The sequence below is a fragment of the Parasteatoda tepidariorum genome, chromosome X2, assembly GCF_043381705.1.
Source record: "Parasteatoda tepidariorum isolate YZ-2023 chromosome X2, CAS_Ptep_4.0, whole genome shotgun sequence".
NCBI lineage: Eukaryota > Metazoa > Arthropoda > Arachnida > Araneae > Theridiidae > Parasteatoda > Parasteatoda tepidariorum.
Genome location: NC_092215.1, coordinates 44,609,078 through 44,630,931, shown reverse-complemented (window position 1 = coordinate 44,630,931; position 21,854 = coordinate 44,609,078). Strand labels below are relative to the sequence as shown.

Sequence of the window (21,854 nt, the reverse complement as noted above, 5' to 3'; positions counted from 1 at the left end):
ATATATGTGTGTCTATATATTTATATAGACACACATATATAAGTCAAAAATATGGAGAAAACATGGAGAGTAATTTAATAGAGATTAATGAGAAGAAAAGTTAAAATAAAATATATTTTAAAATATTTAAAAAATTATTAAAAAGCCGAAAACAAAATAATAAAAAGATATAATCTCGTCTTCAACTCACATGATTATATCCGCAAAAAAGAGTGCTTTGTAATATTGTATTACTGTAGCCAAAGCAAAATGTATGAATACAATAGTGTGAGGAGCACCCCCCCCCAAAATTTTTTTAAAATGAAAATAGAACATTCTAGGTAAAAAATATGCGAGATAAAATACATTGTGTAAAAAAAAGAAAAATGCAAGAAAAATACAGATTAAAATGCAATCTATAAAGCGAGTAGCAAATTCAAATGAACACGATTCTGGAATCTTTCAAAAATGATTTGAAATATTTTCGAAATAAGTTTACAGATTACAAAATATGAAAATCGAGGCAAAAGTAGAGGTTAGAAGCGTAAATAGAGGGATCTTTTTATGGCATGTTCTTACTGCTTTACTGAAGTACATATGATTTGTTACTTATCTTGTATTGTCCCGAAAATGGATGTGCGCAAGGTAATAATATTATGCTGGATAATTTAAAGTTCATAAATAATAAGGTTGATATTTAATTATACAATTTTAATGATTTTAGAAAAATATCAACATTCATTTAAAAAAAGAAAATGAAACATGATTTGCCCGGTTTGCATTGAGTTTTAGCCACAGATTTGCTCGGTTTGCAGTGAGTTTTAGCCACAGATTTGCCCAAATTAGATTTGCACACGATAAAATTATAAATTTAGTTAACAAAGAAGTTTTTAGTAAATTTATTTTTTAAAATGACATACAATTAACTCAATGATTTTATATAGATTTTAATTACCTTAGTTGCATTCATTAGGGTATCCATTTTTTGCCCTTCATATTTTGAAACAGTTTGTCTGTTCGTTTTTTTGGATAAATAAACATTACTACACATTCTTTTAATTCTATTAATTTGATTGAAAATGTTATTTAAATAAATGTTTTTAGAAACACTAAAATTCCAAGTATTTAGTTTATTTATATTAAAATTAAAATTATTTCTTTTATTGTATAAATCAACAACGCAGATATTTTCTTCTTTTTTAACACCTAAATCCAAAAAATTAAATTAATATTATCATTATGATTATGAAGCAAGATTATTTGTTCAGGGTAAATACAGTCCAGCCTCGTTAACTCTAAATTGGAGATACTATCATAATGATTTCATGTTAACCGGATTTCATCTTATCTGACACATCACAAAAGCGATTTATTACATACTATTAATGCATATTATGCACTACTTCTAACAAAGGGAGAAAATAGAAATAGCATTCCTTTAAATGAATAATTGGCACTTTATTCACATGCTTATTATCTGTTCTGTGTCCAGTTTCCTCTCATGTTAAGCGATAGTTAGCTTGAAAATTTCATGTTAAACATGTAATATACATTAATAATTGATTGCTGACTCAGAGGACCAAACACGTGTTTCATGTAAAGCTGTATTTCACGTTAAGCGATTTCGTGTTAATGAGGTTCAACTGTATTATTTAACAAAATTGTATAATCTTCAAAATTAAAGATAATTAAATCATCAATAAATCTGAAAACAAATTTAATATTAAGAGTATAATTTTTTCCCTTTTTTTTTTGTTAAAAGAAGTTAGCTAAGAGAGATGAAAAATTAGAGCCCTGTGGTATTCTATCAATTTGAATAAAAATATATTTTCTATTGTAAAGATAATTATTAAAAAGACAAATATTAATTAGAATTTCCCAAGAATCTAAATTGTAATTAAGAATATTTTTCATAATCTTAGTAATAACTCAAAAGAACATCTTTTAGTTTAGAAAGGGGATCCTGGAAATCATAGTCCCAATAGAATTAATTTTATTTGGTTTAATAAATTCTAAGATTGGTTGATTGTTAGTGATAATCCAAGAATAACCGTTAATAATATTGTTAATAATTTTATTTAAGTAGTCAGAGAAAATAGTGCCAGGTTTAGTTAGGTAAATATTAAATTTGCAAGTGATTTTCTAAATTTAATAGGAATTTTATGAAATTTTGAACTGATAATTAAGTATGGAAATCGTAGATTGCTAATTTTAATTTTTAACCTCTTTATTAAAATTAAAACTCTAAAAGAGATACATGAAAAAATTTTATAGAAGTCTTTTAAGTTTAAGGGTAAATTTCTGTATTTAATGGCTAATATCTTAGCAGTAGGTAAAAACTTTGGTGGAACATGATACATTCTATAATGTATTCAGGATATATTGTGAAACCATAGTAAGTCGAGAATTTTGATGTTTTATTTTCTTAAAATTAAAAAACCATGTCAAAATTTCTGCTTTGTAACTACTACCTGTAAAAGGTTAAAATTGATGTATAATCTTATTGTAAGGAATGTTAATACAAAAATTCAATTTTTCTCAGTTTCAGAATGTATTTGTAAACAATTTTAAAAATATTCTGTTGTATTGATTTTTCGAGCTTTTTTATTCTTAGATATTTATTAATGCTTACTTTTTTAAGTAAATTTTAGGAAATTGTTCTTATAGGAATTACATTTCATTTTAATTTTCAAACATATAGTTGTGATTGTAAAATAGTACAAAATCTAATACAATTCTAATTCATACAAAATATATCTTTAATATAAGAGTACTATAAATAAAATTAGTCTAGCTTTGTAATTAGTGATATGATTGCTTTACCCACAATGTCCAAAACGTAAAGAAGTTTTTACTGACTTAATTCGTTTTTAACAATTACCCAAAAGATAATGAGAAAATCAGATCCATCAAAAACGTACTTAATTTATAATTTAACAGTATAAGTTCCTTGATATGAGATTGCCTTAAATTCTAAAGGAATAATATTTCTATTACGTGCAATAATGTGCCACTTTTTATATATTTTTATGCATTTAGTGTAATTCACACACAGTCTTCCAAGTCTGGTGCTAGTTTTTCAAAAGTCATTTGATAATCAAATAACATTGTTTAGAACAGATTCTATTGAAACATACTAATGATTTTTATGTTACATTTATAGTTAATCAGTAATGGAAAAAAATATTTTGTATGAAGTTATCTTATTGGTTAAAAATTATAAGAATATTTGGCAGAATTATTCCATCAAATTATTTCTAGAAATTTATACTTAAAACAAATCAGACTATTAATTTAGAGTTCCAAACAAGCTGGAAGTTGTTTAATGGTTATCTGGAAATAAGTTAAAGTGATACTAAAAACTTTGGATTATTGCAAAAAGTAAATAGTATCTTTAAAAATTGTTACACAATATTAATAAAAAATAATTGTAATTAAAAAAATTTACATTGTGCATAAATTAAGCTAAATAATTTGTTACTACTATTATAAACTAGTGTTGTATAATAATCAAAATAATGTTAAAAAAAATCATTAAATGTTTTTATATGTTATCACTTAATAAAAGTGAAAAAAAAAAGAGTAAACATAAACTAATAAACATGGTATTATTCTTTTTGAACTATCTAAAGTTATTGTTTTATAAAATTGATTTTTTTTGTTTTAAAAAGTAAGCATTAACTTAAAAAAAACTTAAGTTTTGAAAAAATTATGGTGTGCACTCTCAACTATTGAAAAAAAGGGATAAATTATTCAATGAGCAAACAGAATATATTTCTTTTGGATGGAACATTCAATTTTTCCCCCTAAAGAATCTTTCTCTTTTGTTTATTTTTAAATTTGAAAAAAAAAAAAAACATTTACATTAATAACTTTTACAGTCTTTTGAGCTGTAGTTTTAGGTCTGTTATGCTAAATATTGTTATTAGACAGACTTTCCTCTTCAAATTCTAAATTGCTGCATGAAAAGTATAAAAAAATTTTCTCCAAAAGTTTGATTTAAATTATACATTTTTAAAGAGAGTGTTCATTACTTAAATAATGATATTTCCTGGGAGTCGTTTTTCCTAATATTTTTTGTATGTTTTTTTTTTTGCTTCCTCATTACTAAGAAATAATAAGAAAGAGGAATTTTCTAACTCACGGCCGGATTATCCTATAGGCACACTAGGCACGTGCCTAGGGCCTACGAAATTCAGGGGCCTACGAAAAACTTGGGAGAAAAAAATTTATTGACCAAAATAATTTAGCTTNCCTGTTCTAACTGTTAATTTTTTTCTTGGTTCCTCTTGGAAGACATTTTAACATTAAGCTTTTAGAGTAAAATTTTGGTGCCTGAAAAAAGTGGTAGTGATCCACTGTATTATAATTTCAGTGCAAAATGTTTAATCTTTTTTTCAAGTTTTGTATTACCTGTAAAATTTTTCCTGAGTATGTGATTGCTCAAAATTTCGAATTTTACCATTGATATTAAGGCTTAATACTAATTGTACTTTCAGAATAAAAGAAGATGTGACTCAGCTGAAAAAGAGGTATATGTTTTACATTTTTATACATTATCTTGGCAGTGTGTTAATGAATTCGATTATTCACTTTTGTATGCTTTATGTGAAAATAAGTTTTACAATGTTAGTTAAAAGGAGGAAATTTATCTTTTCTCACATTTTTATTTCTATTTAAGATAATTGCAAAAGTTGTGATTATTTAAATTAAGAAACAGGTATTTGTGGTACATTTATTTGTACTCTTTTAATCTTTAGCAACAATTTTTTTCCCTTTAACATTTGTTTGATGTTTTTTAATTTTTAGTTGGTAATGTTTAGTTGGTTTGATTTAAATAACAAATTTTTAAAAAGAGTTTACTTAATTTGAATTGTAGCATTTCCTGGAAGTCATTTTTCCTAATATTTTTTTAAATGTTTTTTGCTTATTTATTACTAAGAGATAATAAGAAAAAGGAATTTTCTAACTGATAATCCTTTTCTTGGTTTCTCTTAGAAGAAATGTTAAAATTAAGCTTTTAGAGTAAAAAATTGGTACCTTCCTAATTGGTAGTTGTTGGAAATGATAGTGATCAGCTGTATTATTCTTTAAGTGTGAAATGTTATTTTTTTCTTCCAATTTGAATGGGGGCAAGTTTTTTGCTAAGCGTGTAATTTTTTCTCAGTATCTGATAGTTCAAAATTTTTAATTTTACCATAGATAATAAAGCTTAATATTAATTGTACTTTCAGAATAAAAGTGGACTTGACACAGCTGAAAAAGAGGTAAATGCTTCATTTTTATGTATTATCTTGGTAGTGTGTCAATGAATTTGATTATTCACTTTTTTATGCTTTCTGTGAAAAAAAGTTTTTCACTGGTAGTTAAAAGGAGGAAATTTGTTTTTTCTTATTTTTTATATCTATTTAAGATAATTGCAAAACTTGTCCTTCTGAATATTTCAATTAAAAAATGGGTATTTGTTTTACATTTATTTGTACTTTTTTAATCTTTAGCAGCAATATTTTTCATTTAACTTTGAATATTTATTTATTGTTTGTTGAATATTTATTTGTTGTTCATTTAACTTTGAATAGTTATTTGTTTTTTAATTCTTAGTTGGTGATGTTTAATGTTTTGAAATTGTTAGTCTAGTTTCAAAATATATTAATTGAGTAATACTAATAAAAGTTTTAAAGTGTTTTAAATTATACCAGAAAAAATTTAATTGAAAGCAAAATATTGAAAGTTTTATTATTTATTACCTTTTTATATGAGACCTTATAAAATTTATCTGCAGTGTATATACTAAATTATTTGTATTCAAATGATGTACTCTGCTGAAGTTCGACAGATGAAGTTGCTTAACTTTATGGCTAAAAAAACTTCAAAATGGAATAATTTACTGATATAAAAGCAATACATGAAAATTGCAATTCAAAAATAGTAAATGTGAATAGAAAAAGTCTTTTGATTTCAATTTATATTAGCTTAGAAAAAAAAATCAACATTAAAAATAAATTTCAGAAAATTAACTAAACATCTAGAAAACGAAACGAAGCTTGATATAAAATAAAATCAGAAGAAAAAACATTTGTTTTAAATGTCCCAAATACTAGAACAAACCTATTGAAAGTGGAGTACAAAGGATACTCTCCCAACTATTGTCTAAAATTTTTTGAAATAAAAATTTGTGTAATGCTGAAACTCAACTGATGAAGCTGCTTAACTTTATTGCTAAAAAAACTTCAAAATAGAATAATTTACTGATATAAAAGCAATGCATGAAATTAGCAGAAGTTACTCAACTCAATGGGTCAAAAGACTGCAAAATAAACCTATTAAGTATAATAGTATTTTGGCTAAAATATTTTTAAGTAATAGATTACTTTATTATGAACAAAAAAAAAGTATTCTTCTAGGACAAATTTCAGATGGGTTACAGCCATTAATAGCTATTGTTGTGTTAATCAAAATTGTGCTGAAAGAGCTATTTCTGCCGCTTATAACTTTTTAAACCTTTTACTAATTCTAATATTATTATTTTTAAAGTCAGTATCAAAATATCTGTAAGTGTACTATTTGTTTTTTTATAACAAATCTGTGAATCTTTTTTTTTTAAAATTCTGTTTGATTTAAGGGGAAACATCCAGTTATGCTTTTACAAAAATTATTTTTAAAAAATAATTATAAAAAGTAGATTTGTAAGCATATATTATTATTTAAGTATGAATTTTTAATTTTTGACCATTAAACATTTAATGTTTTCTACTATCTGTTTATTTTGGAACAAATTCAGATGAAAGAAATCCATTTTGGACACTAACAATTATTTTTTCCATATTTTTTATTCTGCTTTCATACATGATAATGTAAATTATTTAATTTTACCTTAAAAACAACGCTTTTATATTGTGTTTTTAGATCACAAGTGTTCCTGGGTCATCTGAAAAACCGGTAAATATTTGTGAACTAAGTTTTACTTTTTTGTGTGCATGTTCTTGTTATTTTATTGTATTTTTTTCTTCAAATTTTTCTATGCTTTGTGACATGATTAAGTATTAGGTTCTTTTCTGCTCATTTGAACAAAAAGGTTAAATGATATTTTAAGCACCAAATTAAAAGTTATTAAACCATTATGCTCAATATTTAGTGGAAAATTTTTGATGTGTTTTCAACAACATTGCCTTCATTAACATTCATAAAATACTTGGGATTCATGATTAATAATGTTGTTTCATATTAAACTAACCATTTTTAGTGGTTAGGTCTTAAAAAAAATATTTTCAGAATAATTTAAAAAAGAGATTTGTAATGTTACTCAAGAATTTTTTTTTTTTTTAAATTTTAACAGAGTAAGATTAATACAAAAATTTTATTTTGAAATAGATTTTAATGAAAGTGACCCATTTTGTTTACTAACATACAGTGGAAAGTTGCGTATCCGGAATTGGTGGGACTTTCTGAAGTATGGATATTAGATTTTTCCGTATAATAGACCCCAAGGTAATCAAAGCTTAAAACGACCTGAATCTAAGAAGCAAAAAATAAATGAACATTATTTTTCAGGCAATAATGTTTTAATATTAGAATTATATCTAATCAATCAAAATCGAAATATTAGAAAGAAAAATTATTGCTTAAAATATAGAAAAAAAAATTGACAGTTATGTAAATATTAATTGCTCTTGCTGCCATTTTGAACTAGAACAATTCAAGCAAGAAAGAAAAATTCCCATCATTCTTTAAGGTGGGTAGGTGGAGGAGAAAAATTCATCCCCTCATTTGTCATTCAAGTTGAGGGTGGGGAAGTGACAAATTCTTATTTTTTCTCCCATCATTGGCTATCAATGAAGCATTAAGGCGTGGCATGCTGATTGGGTTCTCTTTATTTTTTCTTGTGTGACTGAAAGTGACTCCCTCTCCACTCCCCTTTTTCACAGTATTTCTTCCTTCCCTAACACTAATAAAAGGGTTCCAGGAAATGCCTCTTTTACTATCCAGCTGCATAGGAAAGAAGGGGAGAGGGAACTCAGTTGTGCTCCTTTGAAAACAAATCTCCCTTCTTTCCTCCATTCCGGAAGAGGAGCATCACTAAGGGTCACTGGATGGTCTTGGTAGATCTTCTCTTCCTCTTTCTGGTTATTTATGGGTTCAATGCATAAATCACTAGCTAGAAAAGAAAAAAACATGTCATTTTTTTTTTGTTTTTTTTGTTTTTTAAGAGAGGGGAAGATGAGGGAGATGTTTGTTTATTTTGATTGTTAAAAAGTGTCCCAGAAATTGACCTTTCCGGAAAAGAGATGTCTGGATATGGGACATTACACTGTATATATATTTTTTATTCTACTTTTAAAACGAATAATTCAAACTTCTTAACATTGCTTTAATAAAGAATTAAGTGTGTTATTTTTTTAGGTTAAAATTGATCTTGATTCAGAAAAAAAGCTTGTAATTATTTTGCTATTATTTTCTTTCTTTTTTGTGTATAGTAGGGTGATAGTGGATTTGATTATTCAGTTTTTTATGTTTTAGGTGACATTAGTTAGTTTTATGTTAGTAATCAAAAAGATAAAGTTGTTTACTTTTTCTGAAATTTATTTTTCTTTTCAGCTTAAGAGTTGCATAAGATCTGAATCTCCAGATAAGAAACAGGTATTTTTTGTAAATTTTTGGTTTCATTTTTTTAATGTTTATTTAAAATGTGATTATTTTTGAAAGTTTTAGCAAATTTGATTGTTTTACTTTTGGAATTTATTTAGCTTATCTAAATTTTAACATTGTAACTTAGGAGAGTATCAGTTTGTCCCAAATAGGACTGGGCTATAAATCGATGTATCGAGACATATCGATTTAACGCATATATCGGCAAGACGATACATCAGAAATCTGATTTAAGCCGTCGAGTAAAGACAACGAGCGCGAAACAATATAGCGATATAAGACACGCAAGGATATAAGAAAACGATATAGCGATATAAGACTCTTCTCTTACGTTCCGATGTCGACTCGCGCTGTGGACGACGATGTTCGTTTCGTTAAGTTGAAATGACCTTGATTGGTGAGCTTCAGAATCAGATTTTTGAGAACATATATCGTAATCTCGCATGTTCGTTTTCGCACCTCTTAGTTTTTTTTTCTTTGTAGCGACTTGATATCGTTCCTTGTAGATTATTTTCAGTGAGAATAACTTCGTGATCGCCGATGTTACCTTGTTCTGAAGGCAATCTATTATTGAAAAGAATATATAAAGAGGAGTTTCTTCATTAATTAGATAAGTTTTTTTTTAACAAAACTTTTTTTATTTTTAAATGTGAAAATTATCGGAAATCTAATTTAAGGCGCCCATAAAGAATTAAATTTGATAGGTTATTTTTTTACTTTCTTTTAATTTATTAAAAACTTTTTGGATAAAACTACTAATAATATAATAGGTTTTTATTACCGATTTTAAATTTATAAATCTTGTTGTTTTTATTTTTAGAAATAAAGTTAAGACAAAACTTATTTTTTGTCATTTGGATTTGGACATAAATCACTCCACTTTGTTTATTGAAAAAAATTTGAAAGGTTTGCGTATTTTATTCATTTTTTAAAATCATTTGGCACTTCGTTTTAATAAAGAGTATAATAATTTTTTTAAAAAATATTCTTTTCATATTATTTGTTAATTAACTAAATATATTATGGAATATCACAATTCTTTTGTTTTAATTTTTAAGAAATTAAACCTTACTTTGTTTTTCGTTCATAATTCGATCATTATTCAATTTAATTTAATTATTTATCTGAAATAATAACAAAAAAAAATAGTGTTTTAAAAGCGATTTTTTTTTTCTAAAATTTATTTAGCACATTGTTTTAAACATACAAAATTTTTTTAACAAACTTATTTTTTAAATTTTCTTTCTATACTGTTAGGTAAATATATTGATAAATTTCAATTTTATTTATTTTTTTATTATTTATTTTTAAATTAAGAAATATTTCATTTATAGAAAATGTAACAAAACTAGCATTTACTTTTTCATTTAGAAATTGAACATTACGATCGAACTTAATAGTTATGTAATTATTTTTGCATAATTGTACAAGAAAATTTTAATTTGTAAAAAACGTTTTAAAAAAAAAGTTTTTAACACTTTGTTTTAAGCGTATTATGAATTTCTAAACAAACATTTCAATAAATATTTTAAGTAAGATTTGTACATTGTAGTCAATTTACTTAATATCTTTCCTAAGCAAAACATATACAGGGTGATTCTAAAAAGATGGGCAAAATTTTAGGAAGTGATAGTACACACCCATGCAAGCAATTTTTATCAAAGAATGTATGGTCGAAAACAAAATGCAAAGGTGCTGGCGCATTTGAAAAGTTGTTTGATGCAAACGTGAAAGCTCCATTCCTGTTGCGAGTTACTGCGCTGCATTACTTCTCGCCAAGCTTTCGTCTGTTGCAGGGAAAGTTCGTGATATGCCTGGTGTGTTTCAGAATGTTCACCTATCTTTTCTTCGCCATTGTACTGCGTGCATAGCCGCTGCCAGCCACTGTTTTGAACACTTATTGTAATCACATGCCATTAAATTTGCTTTTATAACTTAACTTCATCATTTTTTGTGTGTTTTTGCCTCATATAAGAACATAAACTTTGACGCCCTCTAGCGGTTTTGCGTTTTGTTTTGGACCATGCATTCTTTGATAAAAATTGTTTGCTTGGGTGTGTACTATCACTTCCTAAAATTTTGCCCATCTTTTTAGAATCACCCTGTATATCTTCAAATTTATAAATTGATTTAAATCAATCTGAGAATGGAGTTTTGATAAAAATCTGACTTTCTGTGCCTTACAAGTAAATGAAATTCAAAAATACCATATCGCGATACATCGCTATATCCCGATGCAAAACTGACGATGCATCACAATATATAATTTCTAATATCGCCCAGTCCTAGACCCAAATAAAAGTTTAATTAATCATCACACGAAAAGTATTATTTATAAGAAAATCCTTTTATAACTGCAACAACTTTCAGAATTTGAACACGCAAACATAATTAGATGAAGTATTATTAACACGTTTAACTGGAACTGTAATACAAGTTGACCCATAAATAAATTTAATGCATTAATGAGGAAAAAGATATCCTTTTTTTCTTGGAAATAATAAAAGTTTGTATGTCTTGCAAAAGAAAACTTCAAATAATATGAACCGGTTGAGAGATAAATGAAGATTTCCCTTGAAGGTATGTGTATCTCTGTTGGTTTGTAAAGACCATTTGAATTCAGAGAGAATTATTTTGAGTTTTTGAAGTATTTTTTTAAAATAAAAAATTAGACAGAAGCAGATGATAATGTTCAATTTTGAGTAGTGGTGATGAGTACTTGCTTGTAATAAGACAATTTGAATTTGGCTGAATAAAATGAAAGTTGACTCAGGAAAAGCCATAACAATTGCTAGATTTTCTTGTTGTGATAATGATGATCATTTTTTGGATAAAAATAAAAAATTCTGAGAAAAGGAATATAAACTCTAAAAAATCCAAATCAGCTATAACTTTAAAAGTTGAAAATAATGAAGTTTGAAAAAATGGAACTGTGTGGAATGCCGCGTAATTAGATACAAAGAATGTAGGAAGAAAAATAGAAGCATAATATTTGGAAGAAAGTTGGGGACCCACACCATATGCTACGCACAATCTTATGGGTGATAGTCTGTCAAATACCTGTATCCTCTTCATAGATTAATGGTTATCAGAACATACAAGAAAAATGCTCTAAAAATGAAACTCATTAGCAAATTTATAAAATTCAATGAATTATAACAATAAAAGAAACTGATGCTTTTATATGCATGTTGTCGCATCAGTCTTAAATGACATGGTTGTAATAAAACTCCATGGTAAAAGGAAATTTCATGTTTCAAAAGAAGCGACCCTGAGAGTCGTTTTTCCTAATATTTTTTTTAATGTTTTTTTTTTTTTGATTCCTCATTACTAAGAAATAATATGAAAGAAGAATTTTCTAACTGTTAATTCTTTTCTTGGTTCCTCTTAGAAGACATTTTAACGTTAAGCTTTTAGAGTAAAAATTTGGTGCCTGAATAAAGTGGTAGTGATCCACTGTATTATAATTTCAGTGCAAAATGTTTAATCTTTTTTTCAAGTTTTGTATTACCTGTAAAATTTTTCCTGAGTATGTGATTGCTCAAAATTTCAAATTTTACCATAGATAATAAAGCTTAAAATTAATTGTACTTTCAGAATAAAAGTGGACTTGACACAGCTCAAAAAGAGGTAAATGTTTCATTTTTATGTATTATCCTGTTAGTGTGTTAATGAATTCGATTATTCACTTTTTGTTTTGCTTTATGTGAAAATAAGTTTTACAATGCCAGTTAAAAGAATGAAATTTATATTTTGTTACATTTTTATTTCTATTTAAGATAATTGCAAAAGTTATGATTATTTCAGTTAAGAAACAGGTATTTGTGGTACATTTATTTGTACTCTTTTAATATTTAGCAGCAATTTTTTCCCTTTAACTTTTAACATTTGTTTGATGTTTTTTAATTCTTAGTTGGTCATGTTTAGTTGGTTTGATTTAAATAATAAATTTTTAAAGAGAGTTTACTTAATTTAAATCATGGCATTTCCTGTAAGTCGTTTTTCCTAATATTTTTTTAAATGTTTTTTGTTTACTTATTACTAGGAGATAATAAGAAAAAGGAATTTTCTAACTGTTAATCCTTTCCTTGGTTTCTCTTAGAAGACATTTTAACATGAAGCTTTTAGAGTAAAAAATTGGTGCCTTAAGAATTGGTAGTTGTTAGAAGTGATAGTGATCCACTATATTATTATTTAAGTGTGAAATGTTTAATTTTTTTTTTCAATTTAAATGGGGCATGTTTTTTGCTACCTGTTTAATTTTTCTTGAGTATGCGATAGTTCAAAATTTCTAATTTTACCATAGATAATTAAACTTAATATTAATTGTACTTTCAGGATAAAAGTGGACTTGACGCAGCTGAAAAAGAGGTAAATGTTTCATTTTTATGTATTATCTTGGTAGTGTGTCAATGAATTTGAGTATTCACTTTTTTATGCTTTCTATGAAAATATGTTTTACAATGCCAGTTAAAAGAATGAAATTTATATTTTGTTACATTTTTATTTCTATTTAAGATAATTGCAAAAGTTATGATTATTTCAGTTAAGAAACAGGTATTTGTGGTACATTTATTTGTACTTTTTTATTCTTTAGCAGAATTTTTTTTTCATTTAATTTTGAATATTTATTTATTGTTTGCTGAATATTTATTTGTTGTTCATTTAACTTTGAACATTTATTTGTTTTTTAATTCTAAGTTGGTGATGTTTAATGTTTTGATATTCTTAGTCTAGTTTCAAAATATATAAATTGAGTAATACTAATAATTTTAAATTATACCAGAAACAATTTCATTAAAAGCAATATATTGAAAGTTTTATTATTTATTATCTTTTTCTATGAGATCTTATAAAATTTATCTGCAGTGCATATACTAAATTATTTTCAAATGATGTACTCTGTTGGTTTGAAAGTTTTAAAATGCAAGAGTGTCTATGACTGCAAAATATGATTAAATTAATTGCACTAGCATTTAAAATTAATTGAATCTTAATAAATTTGAAATTTATTAATTGAAAATAAAAATTCTAAAATAGTAAATGTAAATAGAAAAAGACTTTTGATTTCAATTTATATTAGCTTAGAAAAAAAATCAACATTAAAAATGAAATTTCAGAAAATTCACTAAACATCTAGCAAAACAAAACGAAGCTTGATATAAAATAAAGTAATTTAAATCAGAAGAAAAAACATCTGATTTAAATGTCCCAAATACTGGAACAAACCCATAGAAAATGGACTACAAAGGATGCACTCCCAACTATTGTCTAAAATGATTTGAAATAAAATTTTTTGTAATGCTGAAATTCAACAGATGAAGTTGCTTAACTTTATAGCAAAAAAAACTTCAAAATGAAATAATTTACTGATATAAAAGCAATGCATGAAGTTAGTAGAAGTCAAAAGACTGCAAAAAAACCTATTATATATAATAGTATTTTGGTTAAAATATTCTTAAGTAATAGATTACTTTATTATGAACAAAACAAAAAAAGAGAAATATTCTTCTGCGGCAAATTTCAGATGGGTTACAGCCTTTAATAGCTATTGTTTTGTAAATCAAAATTATGCCGAAAGAGCCATTTCTGCAAAAATATTACCACTTATAACGTTTTAAACCTTTTCCTAATTCTAATATCATTATTTTCAAAGTCAGTATCAAAATATCTATAAGTGTACTATTTGTTTTTTTTTAGCAAATCTTTGATGGGAGAGGGGCTATTTTTTGAAATTCTGTTTGATTTGAAGGGAAACAGCGAGCTAAGCTTTTACAAAAATTATTTTTAAAAAATAATTATAAAAAGTAGATTTGTAAGCATATATTATTATTTAAGTATGAATTTTTAATTTCTGACCATTAAACATTTAATGTTTTCTACTATCTGTTTATTTTGGAACAAATTCAGATGAAAGGCATCCATTCTGGACACTTACAATTATTTTTTCCATATTTTTTATTCTGCTTTCATACATGATAATGCAAAATATTTAATTTTACCTTAAAAATAACGCTTTTATGTTGTGTTTTTAGATCACAAGTGTTCCTGGGTCATCTAAAAAACCGGTAAATATTTGTGAACTAAGTTTTACTTTTTTGTGTGCATGTTCTTGTTATTTGAATGTATTTTTTTCTTCAAATTTTTCTATGCTTTGTGACATTATAAAGTATTAGGTTCTTTTCTGTTTATTTGAAAAAAAAAGGTTAAATAGTATTTTAAGCATTACATTCAAAGTTATTAAACCATTAAAATGTATTTCACAGATATTGATTAATATGTTGATTAAGAATACTAAAAAAATTCACGTTGTTATAAATATGTGAACACAGAGGTGACTGTGCTCCGGAAAAACTCCGGATTTCCGGATTTTTCCCTAACTGCGCTCCGGAAGTTTCCGGAAATCTTAGGTCAGAAGTTTTATGAAATCATCAATCACATTTATGTATAAAAATTCTTGAAAATCTTATTTAAAAATATTAGAACTAGGCCATGGCACAGAATAGATCAAGATGGCAGAAACTTTTTGGGACGGCCTTGGTCTGTCATAGACTGTAGTGCCCAAGAAGAAGAACTAGAATTTATATTTGGCATCTTTCATTTGTAAATATTTTTTCTGGTAGAATAATAAATGCGAGGAGAGATAAAAATAAACTTACGCATAACTATTCATTTAAATTATGCTGTATAAAATTTATTTAGAATTCAATGTTTTGAAAATATCAATGATTTAAATTTATAAAGACATTATGCATCTTTAATGATTTTACTCAAGAAATTTTCCGGATTTTTGAGTTGGACTCACAATCACTCCTGTGAACATGATAAAAAAGTTCAATTACTAAAGATCTTATTTTGCTTTTATATTGTGTTTTCAGGGCAAAAGTGTCCATTGGTCAGCTGACACACAGGTAAATATGTGATATTTAATTTTTACTTTTTCGCTGCATATTCTTTTTAATTTAATGTTTTTTTTTTCTTTAAAACTTTTCTATGCTTTGTGACATGATTAAGTATTAGGTTCTTTTCTGTTTATTTGAAGGAAAAAAAAGGTTAAATAGTATTTTAAGTACCAAATTAAAAGTTATTAAACCATTATAATGTATTTCACAGCTATTGAATAATGTGTTGATTAAGAATACTAAAAAAATTATTCTTGTAATAAATATGTGAACATAAAAAAGTCTGATAACTAAAGATCTTGAATACTTATATTTTTACTTTACAATTCCACTTAACAAACAGATAAGCATTTAATATTTAAATATTTTTTTAGTAGTTCATGTATGTAAAAGTTGTTGACCTCTTCGGTTGTTAGTGTATATAAAAATGTTATAATTCAGCATTATTTACATTAATGTCATTATTTAGCAGTGTACAATTTGTAGCATTAATATCAATTAATTGTTCTGAATTAAGTATTGAAATAAAAAAAAAACATAAATAAGGGATGTTTTCTTCTGTATGCTATCAATAATCTAAGTTACTAAGAAAAATGAGCTTTGTCGTAAAAAGTTGGTTCCTAAAATTTATTTAAAAAGTATTTTTAATTCACAATTGCAGTATTTTTAAAAAAATTCATATTCATTTTTTAAATTTATAATGTACCGATAACCATATGAAAAAAATAAGATATCAAAAACCATGTGGAAATCCATAGCAATATTTTTATTTATGTCCCAAAATAAATTAGTGGCACCTGCCTTTGTACCAAGTAAGTTCTGCTAACCGGTACATATGAATGCATATAATCCTATTAATTAAAAAAACCTCTCCTAGAAAATATTCTTTGGCTGTGCTTGATAAGCTTTTTATATTATCTAATGATTTTTGTTTTTAAATTAGGATTTTCAGAAGTGGTAATAAGCTGTGTAATTTTTATTTAAAATTCATATAAATAAGAATTGCGTAAACTCATTTATCACTGCAGGTATTTGGCATGAAAGATGCACCTGGCCTTCCAGTTAGTAAATTAATTTTGTAGAAGGCAGAATTAGTATTTTAAATTAAAGTCAGTTTTAAATTCAGATAATCCTTTAATTTGTTTTGTGATTATGCTGCATATCTGCAACAAGTAAATCTTTTATATTTTGTGGAAAATGATGTTTTTTCAACAACATTGCTATTATCAATGTTTGTAAAATACCTAGGATTCATGATTAACGATGCTATTTCATGTTACACTAGCCATTTTTTAATGGTTAGGTCTGTATAAAAATTATTATTTTTTACATAATTTTAAAAAGTAATATTTTGATACATGTATTGTTGCTCAAGAAATTAATTTTTTTTTAAAACTTAAACAGAGTAAGATTTATACTAAAAGTCTATTTTGGAACAGTTTTTTTTAAAATTAAAGTGACCCATTTTGTTTACTAACACACACACACACACATATATATATATATATAACAACANTTATTCTGCTTTTATAATGGATAATTCAAACTTCTTAATATTGCTTTAATAAGATAATAAATTTATTGTGTTTTTGGATAACCTTCACGCAGGAATGAAGCTGGTAATTATTTTGGAATTATTTTCTTTCTTTTTTTGTGTACAATCGGGTGATAGTGTATTTAATTATTCAGTTTTCTATTTTTTATGTGACGTTAACTGGTTTATGTTAGTAATCAAAAAGATTAGGTTTATTACTTTTTCTAAAATTCATTTCAGAAAAGGAAAAGGAAAAGCGAAGGTTCCGATTCTTCATCTAAGAAACAGGTATTTTTGTAAACTTTTTGTTTAATTTTTTTAATGTTTATTTAAAATTTAATTATTTTTTCTCCAAATTTTATCAAATTTGATTATTTAATTTTGGCATTTCTTGGCATTTCTAAATTTTAGCACTATAACTTTGTAGAGTATCAATTTGACCCAAATGATGCTCTCCATTTTTTGAGCATAGTAGTTTATTTGATTATTTAGTTTTCTATGCTTTATATGACATTAATTAGTTTTATGCTGGCAATCAAAAGGATAAAGTTATTTACTTTTTCTATAATTTATTTTCTTTTCAGCTTAAGAGTTGTATAAGATTAGGTCATTTACTTTTTCTAAAATTCATTTCAGAAAAGAAATAGCGAAAGTTCTGATTCTCCAGATAACAAACAGGTATTTTTTGTTTAATTTTCTTAATGTTTTATTTAAAATGTGATTATTTTTGCAAATTTTAGCAAATTTGATTATTTCACTTTTGGCATTTTTTGGCGTTTGTAAATTTTAACAGTCTAACTTTGAAGATATGCTCCATTTTTTGAGTATAGTAGTGTATTTGATAATTTAGTTTTCTATGCTTTATATGACATTAATTAGTTTTCTGTTAACAATCAAAAGTATAAAGTTATTTGCTCTTTCTATAATTTATTTTCTTTTCAGCTTAAGAGTTGTATAAGATCTGATTCTCCAGATACAAAACAGGTATTTTTTGTAAATTCTTTGATTAATTTTTTTAATGTTTATTTAAAATGTGATTATTTTTGCAAATTTTAGCAAATTTGATTATTTCACATTTGGCATTCTTTTAGCGTTTCTTAATTTTAACACTAACTTTGGAAACTATCAATTTGACCCAAATCAAAGTTTAATTAATCACCACAAGAAAAGTATTTCAAAAAAATCCTTTTCTAACTTTTCATAATTCAAGTATGCAACAACTTGCAGGATTTGAATTTGCAAACATAATTAAATGAGGTATTATTGACACGTTTAACTGGAACTGTAATACAAGTTGACCCTTAAATAAATTTAATGCATTTATGACGAAAGATAAAACATTTTTTTCCTTTGAAATAATAAAAATATGTCTGTCTTGCAATCAAAATCCTCAAATAATCGGAGCTGATTGAGAGATAAATGAAGGTTTTCATTTTAGGTACGTATATCTGTGGTAGTCTGCAAAGACTGTTCTAATTCAGAGAGAATTATTTTAACTATTTGAAGTATTTTTTTAAAGTAAAAATTTATACAAAAGCAGATGATAATGTTTCTATTTTAAATACTTGATTACTTGCTTGTAATGAAAATAATTTGTATTCCGTTGAATAAAATGAAAGTTGACTCAGGCAATGCCCTAACAATTGCTGGATTTTCTTGTCGTGATAATTAAGATAATTTTTTGGATAAAACTAAAAAATCAAAAATTCTAAGAGAAGGAGTATGAACTAAGAAATCTAAAATAAAAATCAGCAATAACTTTCAAAGTAGGAAATAATGAAGTTTGAAAAGATGGAACAGTGTGGAATGCCACACACTTAGATACAAAGAATGTAGGAAGAAAAATAAAAGCATAATATTTGGAAGAAAGTTGGGAAACCATACCACATGCTACACACAATCTTATGGATGATAGTCTATTAAATACCTGAATCCTCTTCATAGATTATTGGTTATCAAAACATACAAGAAAAATATTCTAAAAAATGAAGCTCATTAACAAATTCGTAAAATTCGATGGATCATGACATTAGAAGAAACTGATGCTTTTATATCATTTTTATATGCACGATGTTGCATCAGTTTTAAGTGACATGGTTATAATAAAATTCTGTGGTAAAAGGAAATTTCATGTTTCAAAATAAATGACCCTCATCCATATTTTGTTAGGAGGAATTGAATACAAACAGAAACATTTGGAATACAAGTTGTACGTGAGTGATGTTACAAAGAGTTCTCATTCTTTGTACTTTCAATGTTCTTGATCAAGAGAAGATTTGCTTAGAAAGTTATCAAATGGCAACAGGTTTTGACACAGGATTGGATAATAATGGAATTTGCCAATCAGATAAAGAATATTCTTTTATTTTTCTTCCTGCAATTCATTTGCTTATTGGTGCTGGCATAACAGACAAGATCATGGCTGGAAAAATCCTTAACTTTACTTCTGGGCTAACAGACATAGAAACATTAGGGTGGACACTTTTGGGAAAATCATCTGACAGTTCTAAATCTCGTAGCAGTGCCTTGATGGTGACAAGTTTACTTTTTAATGGCATTAGTGATCTATAGAAGTTAGAAACCATAGGAACTACACCAAACTGAATAAAAAAAGATGACTAAAATACATCATGATACTATTGAATGCTTTAAAAGAACTCTTAACAATCAATGAAGGAAGCAGATACGAGGTCCCCCTGCCCTGGGTGTTGGAGTTGTCCAAGTTACCTGATTACAAAAAAACGGCAGAAAAGTATCTGAATACTTTTTAAAGCTTAAAGAAACAGGTGGGCTTGAAGAATACACAGATGTCTTCAATAAAGGGAGTGATGTGTTGGAGTTGTCCAAGTTACCTGATTACAAAAAAAAAAAAAAAAAAAAAAAAAAAAAAAAAAAAAAAAAAAAAAAAAANAGCTTAAAGAAACAGGTGGGCTTGAAGAATACACAGATGTCTTCAATAAAGGGAGTGATGGAAGCATCATTGAGGAAATCAAAGATAAGAAAGAATTAAACATGCATCATCTGCCTCACTGAGTGCTGGTTAGGGAGAATAGCACAACCACTAAAGTTAGACCTGTAGTTGATACTGTAGCACATCTGAAGAGTATGCTGTCTCTGGAGAGTGGATTTATTTTTCACTCTGAGTTATGCATATATGTGTAGGCGTTAGCCTTGAACGTTCAGATGGCTTAATGATTTTAGAGAATGAAGAGCTCCCAGAGTTTTGTCTGTTATTTTGATTGTCCATGTATCTTTGTATCTGTGTCTTTCTTATGAAATGTGTTTGTGAACATTTGGTACTTGTTTTCCTTTTGTATGGATCTGCTATGAAAACATCGGGTGGATTTTTACTGATTAAGATAAATTTGGAACTGGTTGCACACAACAAAGTTTTAGTGGTGCCCAACGTGGGGTCCGATATAGCAGTTTTTTTTATAATGGTAACAAACATGGAATTACCCCAATTAAAAGTTCTTCGAAAGAGTTAGCGCACTTTCTTCACAATTTGTGCAAAAAAAATTGGATAATGAACTGAATAAGGAGATACAAGATATGAAAGCCATCTCAGTTTCAGAAATGCGGCTGAAAGACAAATTTTCTTGTTTGGAAGAAAGTCAAATAAATATTTTTGAGGCCCTTTTGTAGTGAAATGAATAAGAATATGAAGATTTCAAAGCCGCAGAAACCTATAGAGATAGGTTCTTAGAACTGTGCTCTTGATCTGAAAAAACTTCAAGATTCCTCAGCCAATGGATGTACCCGAAAGAAGAAAATTTAAATTGCCTGTAATTGAACTTAAGAAATTTGTGGCGAAGCAAAAGACTACTTGATATTTTGGTCTCAATTTTCAAAAATTCATGAGGGTAAAACGTTATCCGACGATGATAAATTTTACAATCTAATAAATCTATAATACCCAATTCCAAAGCTACTACAGTTATCGAATCTTTTCCTGCAACTGCTGCAAAATATCTGAAAGCAATTGAACAGTTGAAAAATAGATTTGGGTGAGAGGAATTACTCGTACAGATTTATGTGAGAGACCTACTGTCACTAGTGATGTAAAAAGCTGTTGCTGGAAGGATTAAAGCAGACCTCCCCTCCCTTTACGATGAAATCGAAGGAAAGCTGAGAGTCCTCGAAAGCTTAGGTAGAACGGAGGAAAAGTATGGTGACTTTTTGAGCCCTCTTATTGAATCTTGTTTACCCGAAGACCTCCTTATTGCTTATGAAGGTAGTAGGAACATTAGAGACCCTGAAGGTGATGAAAGAAATTTGAAACATTTAATGGATTTTCTGAAACAAGATGTAAGTGAAGAGATGATAATCCTAGAAAAAACGGAGTTTTCATATCATTATAACTATCGAAAAAAAGCTTACGCATGTGAAAAGGTACATAGTGATAAATTAAATGTTTCGGATAATACAACTGCTTTGAGCTTGGTAAGTAGCAGTTATCCGGAAAAAGAAGGTATGAAATTTCTAAATTGCATTTATGTGAAAAGAAGCATCCCACTAGAAAATGTTTTCATGCTAGAAATATGAGTATAGAAAATAAAATAAAAATTTTAATTAGGAAAGGGGCATGCTTCTCATGTTTTTGTTTGGGACTTACTTCTAGATTTTGTAAAGTAAAAAATGTATGCATGAAATGTACCAAAAGTCATCATACTTTTATGTATCGTAATAATTCTGATGAATGTGATAAAAAAGAAAATGAAATTGTTGAATCTAATACATTAGCTAATAATTATAAAAATGTAAATATTTTTCTGATGACAGTAACTGTTAAT

The 21,854-nt window shown here is 26.6% G+C and overlaps 1 protein-coding gene across 15 annotated transcripts in view; it reads left to right on the top strand.

Moving 5' to 3' along the window:
• LOC107443630 (dentin sialophosphoprotein) overlaps positions 1–21,854 on the top strand; it is a 137,090-nt gene that overhangs the window by 18,971 nt on the left and 96,265 nt on the right. For 13 of the 15 annotated variants that reach the window (XM_071188400.1, XM_071188405.1, XM_071188403.1 and 10 more), the window contains exons 4-14: positions 4,479–4,511; positions 5,214–5,246; positions 6,886–6,918; positions 8,575–8,616; positions 12,223–12,255; positions 12,964–12,996; positions 14,661–14,693; positions 15,504–15,536; positions 17,302–17,349; positions 17,698–17,739; positions 18,004–18,045. In XM_071188400.1, the coding sequence (XP_071044501.1) occupies positions 4,479–4,511; positions 5,214–5,246; positions 6,886–6,918; positions 8,575–8,616; positions 12,223–12,255; positions 12,964–12,996; positions 14,661–14,693; positions 15,504–15,536; positions 17,302–17,349; positions 17,698–17,739; positions 18,004–18,045 (405 nt within the window). The remainder of the gene's footprint in view (positions 1–4,478; positions 4,512–5,213; positions 5,247–6,885; positions 6,919–8,574; positions 8,617–12,222; positions 12,256–12,963; positions 12,997–14,660; positions 14,694–15,503; positions 15,537–17,301; positions 17,350–17,697; positions 17,740–18,003; positions 18,046–21,854) is intronic. The other 2 variants (XM_071188404.1, XM_071188410.1) reach the window with 2 other exon arrangements.